The following is a 9,687-nucleotide window of genomic DNA, read 5'->3' as shown; positions in this document are numbered from 1 at the left end:
GCATATTTATTCATTTCACACTCGTATGAAATATGCCAACCTTCGAGTAGTTAGTCATGGAATTTTAAATCCTACATATGCATGTTAATATTTTGACAGGTAAACTTTTCCCTTTCAGTGATTATTTTGCTTTCTATGTTAACTTATGAAGCATCTTTTTGAAGAAGGGGTATCTAATCCGTACGTTACGTAGAATATGTTACAATGTCATGCAGTAGGATCATTGAAGAACAATTTGTTCTTGAACTTGTTACGTTGGCTAGTACCTTTTTCATTATACTTGCTTATTGGCCTGGAAAGATAATTGTATTATTGTGTACTTCTTTCAATGCAGGATTTGCTGGATATGTTGATGAAGCTAAGAAATGAATTCCATTACTGCCTTTTTTGTGGATGTCAGGTAAATAGGATCATATCATAGAACAATGCTATCATGAGCATTTCTTGTTCCTATATATATATATTTGAATGATCTAATGAGCACCAGTGACATGCCATATACACCCATTGATGGATTTTAAACTTTATTTAAATGTTTGAGGTCCACCATAAATTTATCCACCAATGGATATATATGATACGTCACCGGTGTTTAATATAAAATGAGCACCGATTCTTAGTAGATCATTCCTATGTATTATTTAATAAAAAAACTAGTTAGGAATGTCGACGTGGTTATATCAAAATGCTGTTTTTCATTGTACTTAATGGCCCTACATCTTTTTTGTTCATCATGTGTTTTCCAGTACGAGTCAATGGAAGCCCTGTTATCCAACTGTCCTGGAATAAATGAAGACGAGCACTAGATTATATGCCCCGGATCAGAAGTCCAGGAGTCGCATTTGAACTCGGTCGACATCATAATTCCCAGAACGACCAGAAGCCGCAATGCAAATAGCACATCGTTGAAGTGGAAAAGAATTTTCTGTCTTGTCTATATACCAAATATCAACAGATGCATTAAAAATCCAAGTTACCTTTTTCTTCATTATTGTATCTTATGCGAAAACTGGAGTCGTTCTGTAAAATTATTACGAGTTCATTGCCTATTAGAAGGCTCTATTGTGAACTCATCAAGAATAGAAAAGGGATTGCAGTCATTTTGATTACGATTATCGTTGCTTCTTCGGCAAGAACAGGGGAATCTTTAACCTTTGAATATAAATAGACTTGATTCTTGTTGAAACAAACTTGTCGAACTCATTGAAGATCAATAGTCCATCTCGGAAGTAGATGTATAACATGAATTATTGGTAATTACATGCAATAGGCACTTCGAACAGTGGTGAGCAAATACTAAACAAACAACAAATGTGATAAGACACCCATTTGACATAAAGTACTACATAGGCAAATACGAGTCTTTTGCCTAACGGAGCAGAAAGAGCAGATGGCACAAGTAGATTGCAAGGAACTTGAGAAGAACCTGCAAGTTATTTAAGATACAAGTTCTAAAGTGGCCAGTTTATATGCTGGACAGAAGAATTAAAACCCCTGGATAGATTGCAAGGGGCTTGAGAAGAACCTGCTAGTTATTTAAGATACAAGTTCTAAAGTGGCCAGTTCATATGCTGGACAGAAGAATTAAAGCCCCTGGACTGCTGAAGTTCGTGGTACTGTCCTCCACCTTGTCGAGCCACCTCAAGCTCATTGGAATACCGACTGTTATCAGGCTGTGAAATTTGACCCAAACCAAGATTAGGAGGCATCTCTTGCAAAGTACTACTGACATGGTCGCCCTTAAAACCGTGCGAGAATACTGAAAAGTTAACAATAGGTGCACTGTGGGTAACCAACGGTTGAACCAGGGGTGTCCCATTGGCATCAAGAGAACTGTTCTCCCCATGACTGGACGAATGGTTTCTTGAGCCCCATGGTTGGTTTGACAGAAGAGAGAGAGCACTGCTGGAGTCCGAGACTCCACTGTAACATTCTTCTGAAGATACTCCAGGACCCAAATAACTGACTCGGGTCGTTAAACCTTGCAGAAGATCTGGTGGAGGATTTTGCAAATTGTCCTGCCATGAACGTGCAAACTTTCCTGTGATCTTAACTTGATTGCCCACCACTCGTTCAGACGACATTGTATTTGGCCATGAATCCCTACCAGTCAGATTCGGGTTTGTAGCAAAGTCCATCACAAAGCCTCCAGTTCTTCCATGGTTTTCTGGCATGGCAAATATCAGTCAAATGAACTCAGTTTCATCAAAAAAGAAATCAAACAAAATTGGGAATAAATATGTTGCACAAGTAATAGCAGAACAAGAGAATATCTAAGAAGAAGTTGAGTCCATGATGCCTAACCAAATATGGATGAAGAAAGATTTCCATAGCGAGTGGACAATAAAGATCCAGGTGGCAGCTTCCTCCTACGCTCATTGTGGCCTGCAAGTCGTCTGCGGCAACTCCGTTTTCCTTGGTCAAATTCAGGCAATTGATGAAACCTGGAAAACAGTAATCCAAGAATCTATCATTGCAACAACAATTGATGCCATCAGACATCGTTATCTTAGTTAAAACAAAATCCAATAACAGTAGATTGCTAAAAATGAATGAAATATTGCTTATTTTTTCACTTTTCAAAAAGTTATTAGCAGACACTTGGAATCACAATATACCAGCTAAATCCTTCTGAAAACCTCGGAGATGTACTAAGAAAATTGGCATAGTAAGTTAAATGAGTACTCCTATCATAGGAGAGAACACAATGAAACATTCTAATCTCAAACAATTTAAATCAATCTTGGAAATATTCCAAATATTACTATGATACAAAGATTGTGGCGCACGAGGTGTGGCGAGGACAGAAAATTAAAGCAATGAAACCTCACCAACGTTAACATCTTTTAATTGATCAAAATTCAAACTAATTGCCAATGTAAGTTGCAGTTGTGTGAATAACAAAACACAACATATATATGTATAGCTCGTGAACCTTTATCAACCATATAGAAGATACACCACTTTGCTTCAGATTATGCAGTGTTGAATAGCTCTGCCAATTTCCTCACAAGAAAATTTAGCAATTCCAAGGCAGCAAAGAGTTGTAGCTATACTTCTGTTAATCGAGAATAACTTCAGTAATAGAATTTAGAATATAGTTAGCAGCACATAGACCTATAGTGCAAAGCTGCACAAGAAGGTCGCGTTTGTGGAAAGAAGAGTCAACAAATCTAATAGCTGACAAAATGCATTTTACTTGCATATAACTTGTTATAACAGTAATTTTGAGCTTGCATACAATATATGGATTTTTTCTTTCCAAATTTCCAAGCAAACAGACATGATCTTTTTTTAATATTTTCCTTGTATTGTTATTGTTATTTTGAGTTTGAATACAATATATGGATTTTTTCTTTCAAAGTTTCCAAGCAAACAGACATGATCTTTTTTTAATATTTGGTACTAAATTTACTGAACTATATCCTACAACGTCATTCTTTTCATTAGTAACAAATCATGACACATCTTATGCACGACTGATACGTAGTATTACATGGTACCAAACAATAGAATGAACAGCTTATTTTTCTATCTTAGGATTTTCTGATAATGTTTAGTCTATCTTATTGAACATGCCACTAAAGTTCAGCACTATCATAATCGAAACCTTGAATGAATTTCAAAAGGCCTCTTTGGATCAGAAATTTAAAAGCAACACTATCAACAAAACTACTCCAGGGTGTCTACTAGTCTTTCTAATCATTCAAGCAATTAAAGTGATAAAATTAACATATTGAGTTCGACACAGACCAACAGAATCAATACCACAAAATCAACAAATATAATTTAAAAAAAAAAAAAAAGAAGAAGAAGAAGAGAGTACTCTAGAGAAGTAGCAAATAAACTATACGCAATTGTGCACACATTATCAATAATAACTTATTGTGTACATGCTCGTTTGCCAACATTTAAATAAGTCTAAAGGTGTACTTTCGATTTGCCCCTGTATGGTGGGGGAGTAAAATCAGATTTTTTTTTTTTTTTTTAGAAGTTGATGAGATAGGTAGGTGAAAAATTGTGGAACTGTGTTGAAATGAGTTATCGTGATTTTGCCTAAATAAAAATCCAGATACCAAACAAGAAAAAACTAAGTTGACCTGCTGCATTGCTGGCAAAACCTTTGCTCAAGGCCTGCAACAGTGACCCTCGGGAACTTGGAGTGCATACCACATACTTTATGCCTTGAATAGTAAGCCTTAGCATCACTCAGATCTACATTACACCCTTCTACTTGGCACCTGGATGGCTGCCCACTCTGCCCCACCCCAATTCTCCCCTTCTTGGCAGGTGATGGGGGAGGCAGTCCGGCGGCAATCGGCGGCAGAGATGGAGGCCCACCACCAAATTTGTCCTGCACTCCAACACCCACATCTTCGAAGTAGATTTTCTTGCCAAACTTCAAGCCATTGAGTGAGTCTGATCCACCAGAAGCTGATGAAGAAGAAGAGGCTGAACCAAGTTCCATTCTTCTTGTCTAGAACTCATTCATCACTGCCTCCTGAAGTAGTCAAATGAATACCACGTTACCATTATTATAAGGAGACAAAAGAAATAGACGGAGAAGATATTTATGTATAAACGATTTATGGGGTTGGGAAAGGAGTAATAAAGGCTAAAGTGGGGCTGTTTTGTATTTTTCTCGATACAGGAGTTTGTAGTTTTTGTGTGTGGTGGAAGTGCAGTGGTATAAAAGTAGAAATCTGACAAGGGGCCATAATGCCAGCTTGGGGTTCGTGTAGGACTGTTGTCAAAATAATGGAGATAGCAAAGAAATGTCAGAATGTAAGTGAATTTTCTTAGTACTTTTTGGTAGTTTTCAGCTGCTTTACAACAAACACTTTATAGGCACTAACTCGTCTGTCGTTTTTCACACTGTACAACCATCTTAATCCTTTCTTTTTTTTCTTTTCAGCCGTACATCTGTATGTTGCCAGAGGCATAAGTTGAACCAGTTCTGTTTTGAGAGTGGTCTTGATCAAAATTCAACATCTACATGAAAAATAGTTAAAATTTTGAAAAAATTGTAGCGGTGTTTCCTAATTTTTTACATTTTTGCAGACTTTACTACCTTCATTTTGTAGCAACCATAATATCAAAACTTTCAAAAATATGCGCCCCCAGGGCACATCTCCAAGTGGTAAAAGGGGAAGGTGGAGAAATCCAACTTTGCTTGAGACTGTCGCGTCAAGGGTTCGAATCCTGAAATATGGATTTGACTCTTGAGTAAGTGCAAGTATACAAGCAGCCTTCCACCTGTACCCTTGGAGGCATAACTTGCGATTTACCTCCCTCAAGATGCTTTAGGGCAGGGGCGGTGGAGGGGACCCTTAAGATTGGGGTTCAACCTTTTTAAAACTTTCAAAAATATGCACTTGGGGTCCAAATGGAGCGAAACCGTCCATTTGACCGTTAGTTGACCAAAAACCAAAGGATTAACTGAATTTTGACCAATTTTAAAATGTTAAAATAATAATTTTATATAATAAAATAAAATAATTAAATCAAAAAAATAAAAACTAAAATCCTATTCAAAATGTCATCTTCCCCACCCTACCTCAAAACCAAACCCAAGATACCGCCGACTATCGCCATCGCCGGTCACAAGACTCCGGTTATCTCCACCAAAACCTTCATTCTTCAAGAAATCAAGAACAAAACCTTGCAACGAAGCTGTTCAAAAAATTTAGAAATTCAGTATTATGTCCTAATTTCTAGTAGTATGTTCTAAATTCGAACGGGATTTCGAAAAATTGGCCAGAACGATTTCGATTTACAGTGCAATGGAGTTTTTTGGTTTCAATTTTTCTGTGTTTTGGTTGGACGACGGTGACCAATGTTTCTGGAGGGGCGGCTGAAGGAGGCTATTTTGTTTGCCTGGTTGATGGTGGCGATGATGGTCGGCGGTGGTGAAGACTTTGCTTGGGTTTCGATTTGACGTTGGGGATGCATGGGTTGAATTTTGGTCAACTAATAGTCAAATGAACAGTTTCCATCCATTTGAATTTCAGGTGCACATTTTTTGAAAGGTTTGAGACTGTAGATGACATAAAATGAAAGTTAAGGTAAAGTTTGTAAAAATGTGAAAAGTTAGGGACCGTTATTGCAATTTTCCCTTAAATGTTCGATAGAAGTTTTAAAATTATTTTATGTTTGATAAAAGTTTTAAAACTATTGAATATTTCAGAATCAAGAGTTAAAAAACCATTGATCGTATCACAACTTGCTCACTATATTTTAAAATTTATCTCATTGACCATTAAACTTTACTCTGTCCAACTCCATTGGCTATCGTATGAAATTCGTTAGTAAACTTGCATATGTGGCTGACAATAATGTGACATGACACGTTAAATTTTAACTCAGATGCCTCGTCAACGCCAAGTAAGTAATGCCAAATGCTCCTTTAACTTTTGAGAGAAAATAAGTGTTTTTCATCCTATGATTCCTTTGATAATTTGGCAAAATATTATTAACTGTATGTATGCGGCAATTAGTCGTCATCTTGACTTCCGTTTATGCTCAAAAATGAAAATAAACTTCAAAATTGGGATGTTTCATTTGATGTTTTCTAATTTAACTTATTCAAATAAATGGTATGACCAAACTTGATAAGTTCTGGAAGTGATTATTTAGGAAAAGTTGAAGTGATAAATTGGTGTGCATCCTGCTGAAATTCAATTGAAATAGTGATTTTGTGTTTACTGAATTTCTTCAAATATGGTTTACAAAGACGGGGAAGAACAAAGGTGTTTGTCATAGTTGTAGAAATTCCTGAAACTACTTGTTTGACTGCCTATCAAAGCAACAATGCCCAAATATTCGAAGAAGACGACGTAAAGATATCCTTAAACATAACTATTCGCAAGGGAAAAGGATATACATAAGATACCGGGAAAGGATAGGGAAATCTTTTCAGATTCGTATATGTGTTTGATTGTAATGACCTTTCTTGATGTCAACTTAATGACAGTCAAATAATTTGTCCACTGCCTAGCAAATGAAGATATTATTTTTTCACAAATGGAATTATTGAGCAAAATGGGGCGCGGTTATTGAATGATATAGAGATGCCTAGTTAATGGTCAAGTGATATAATTGAAATAGAAGAAGATTACAATCTCCATATACACTAAAAATCCTTCACATTGTATGTACTTACTAAAGTGTGTACACAGCTTAGCCACACAGCAAAATAAATGCGCCAAGATCGTCGTCACATCAAACAACAAATGGATAAAACATCAATTGTTAGGAAATATTTAGATCAAAATATACGGGATTAACATAATAACAAGCTCACTTTTATTGTCCCCAGACAATTGAGGTAATTAATCCAACTATCCCTAAGTTTAAACAATCACATAAACGTATAGATCAAAAGCAATAAAGTAAATAATATCAGATGTGATTACGGAGGAAAACTCCTTTTCAGAATAAAAAAAACTTTTGGGCAAACTTTCCAGTAAAATCTACTAGAAAATTAACTTACAATTTGAGACATCACAAAATTCTTATGGTGTCTTTTGAAAATTTGAGGGACTAAAGTGAAATATATTTTAAATTCTTATATTTTTTGGATAAAAAATTATATTTTTGATAAAAACGAGTTTTCATACATTAGTATTAGACTATTTTTGTAGCTTGTAATTAATTAGAAATCTTCAACTCGAGTAAAATTTAATTCTGATAAGTTAGATTCAAGATATTTAAGTTTACAAAAGTTATTATTTAATTAAATTGGTTATTGATTTTAAAGTTGTTGACGACCACGTGTATAGATAACTGTCATTTGGATTAAGACCAAAAAAAAAAAGAGAGAGAGAGATCATTGTAATTCGAATTTTGATTGTGGTTAATTGTAATTCTAATTTGATTAAAACTTCATTACTTTTCTTTACTTCAGTTCTAATACTAGTATACTAAGTCAAATGGAAGCAATTTCAAATTAACTTTCACATTGCCTATTTTGATATAAGTTCAATAAGATGATTATGATTAGTTGATTATTTTAATTAGGAAAACCATTAATATGATATAATAGCAATTCTATTATTTGAGACCAAATCTTATTCAAATTTCTTGCATTACACGATTATCAATTCTAATTGCATACATACTCAATGGTGAATTTCAATTATAAATATGTAAGAATTCTCATTATTACATCACATAAAATATAGAGAGCCATGGCCCAGAGAGAGAGAGAGAGAGTATTAAAAATAATAGGAAAAATTTTTCGCAGAAGATTTTATCTTCTTTTCAACCTTTTAAATAATGAGGTAAGATACTTTTATGCAAATATTTTGTTTTTGTATACTTCTATATTCAATTAAATATGCGTGAATTGCCTTGAACTTTCGAGTTCTTTAGAAAGAGATGTGAAATTCTAAGGGAATTTAAAATGATCTAAGATGGGTGTGTCGCTTTGTCACCGATATAAATCATAAGAGAAAAGTGGTATGAAGTGTAGATTTTATTTTTATATAATTATCTATGGAAACTGTACGCATCTTATTGGATATTTTTAAATACTCACTCATGTAATAATTTTACAGATTAGTTCGGATCGATTGGATCTGTGGCAGGATAGTGATGCAAGTTGCCAAGTGGATCGAAGGAAAAATAATTTTTAAGTTTTTCTGTCTCTCAATTTATTAGTTAGTTTGATTCATTAGACATGTTATTTAATTAGTTAGGTGAGTAAATTTTTTCAAGATACAACTCTTATGTTTTCTTTAAATTTATGGATACTTCAATTATTTTATTTTATAAAATTTTATTTTTATCGTTCCGCGTTTAACATAAAGAAAAGTGAGTTTTCGTTAACACTCTATAATTCATGAAAATTTTGGGTGTTACACAATTAGTCCAAACGCTGCTAAACCTTAGCTTACTCTAGCGATCTAATATGTAAATCATTAAGGAACTCCTTTTGCAATACAATCCCGCACTTTCCAACAACGCTGGATTACTTTTCCCTCATAGATCACCAAGAACAAACTCATTCCGGAGCGTTGGAACTCCAAGAGCATCTTCTCCAACTTTTGAACTCTGATGGCTTGTAGGTGAACATAAAAATTTTGGTGTTTGATCTTTAAGACTTAACCAATAAAAATATTTTTTGGATGAATTTATGAATCAATAATCTTGGAGTTGAATCAAAAGATCTTTAGAAATGTGTAATCTTCAAATAATGTTCTCTATAATGAAAATAATGTTCAACCACCCCTTTGGACAAAGTATGTCATGTATATTTATAATGAATAGTGTTTGAGGCGAAATGGGATTGAAAAACAATATTAAAATCGAATTATGTCATCACTTGGATTGAATTGCTTCTCAGAGGTACATTTATGCCAAGGGAGAGGTGCCTTCGCTGCTTAAGTCCCAGGCGAGTGATGAGGACCCTATTCTGAGCACTCAAGGGCTCAACGTGCAACCAACGAGTGGTCGTCTTCCTATTTCTTGATGTTTTGACATCCTTCAACTTTTTTTAGAATTTTACCACTTTTTAACTATTTTTACTTAAATTACAACTCAAATAACCATGATTTTGGATACAAATGAAGTCAATTACAACTAGGACCTAACAGCAACCATGTACAATTTTTATGTCACAAAAATTGTCATCAAAGTAGCAAAATATTTACAGCGTTCCTATATACATTAACGGTTAATAATGTA

The 9,687-nt window shown here is 34.6% G+C and overlaps 1 protein-coding gene and 1 long non-coding RNA gene across 3 annotated transcripts; one reads left to right on the top strand and one right to left on the bottom strand.

The window, feature by feature from the left end:
- The first annotated feature begins 314 nt into the window (after nt 1-314).
- Nucleotides 315-1,109, top strand: LOC111399519. Its single transcript, XR_002703715.1, has 2 exons — nt 315-400; nt 747-1,109. It is a non-coding gene; the product is annotated as an uncharacterized LOC111399519 (long non-coding RNA).
- A 94-nt stretch (nt 1,110-1,203) lies between these two features.
- Nucleotides 1,204-4,950, bottom strand: LOC111399518 (squamosa promoter-binding-like protein 17). 2 transcript variants are annotated; one of them, XM_023026885.1, is made up of 4 exons: nt 4,807-4,950; nt 4,101-4,501; nt 2,305-2,444; nt 1,204-2,167 (listed from the first exon to the last, which is right to left on the bottom strand). In XM_023026885.1, exons 2-4 carry the CDS (start codon nt 4,466-4,468, stop codon nt 1,551-1,553), a joined length of 1,125 nt encoding a protein of 374 aa, XP_022882653.1. In that variant the 5' UTR covers nt 4,469-4,501; nt 4,807-4,950; the 3' UTR covers nt 1,204-1,550. The 2 variants fall into 2 exon arrangements, with proteins under 2 accessions (XP_022882653.1, XP_022882652.1); XM_023026884.1 differs by lacking the exon at nt 4,807-4,950 and having other exon boundaries at nt 4,101-4,736.
- Between the last annotated feature and the right edge of the window lie 4,737 nt (nt 4,951-9,687).

This window comes from Olea europaea, chromosome 9, assembly GCF_002742605.1.
Source record: "Olea europaea var. sylvestris chromosome 9, O_europaea_v1, whole genome shotgun sequence".
In the NCBI taxonomy this organism is placed as follows: Eukaryota; Viridiplantae; Streptophyta; class Magnoliopsida; order Lamiales; family Oleaceae; genus Olea; species Olea europaea.
The sequence above is the reverse complement of the archived record's forward strand: the minus strand, read 5'-3'. Positions and strand labels throughout refer to the sequence as shown.

Coding starts and splice junctions, on each gene's coding strand:
- LOC111399518 (XM_023026885.1), bottom strand. CDS start 4,468: ATGGAACTTGGTTCAGCCTCTTCTTCTTCATCAGCTTCTGGTGGATCA. Junction 2,445..4,100: donor TTTTGCCAGCAATGCAGCAG/GTCAACTTAGTT, acceptor ACTGTTTTCCAG/GTTTCATCAATTGCCTGAAT. Junction 2,168..2,304: donor TCTTTCTTCATCCATATTTG/GTTAGGCATCAT, acceptor TTGCCATGCCAG/AAAACCATGGAAGAACTGGA.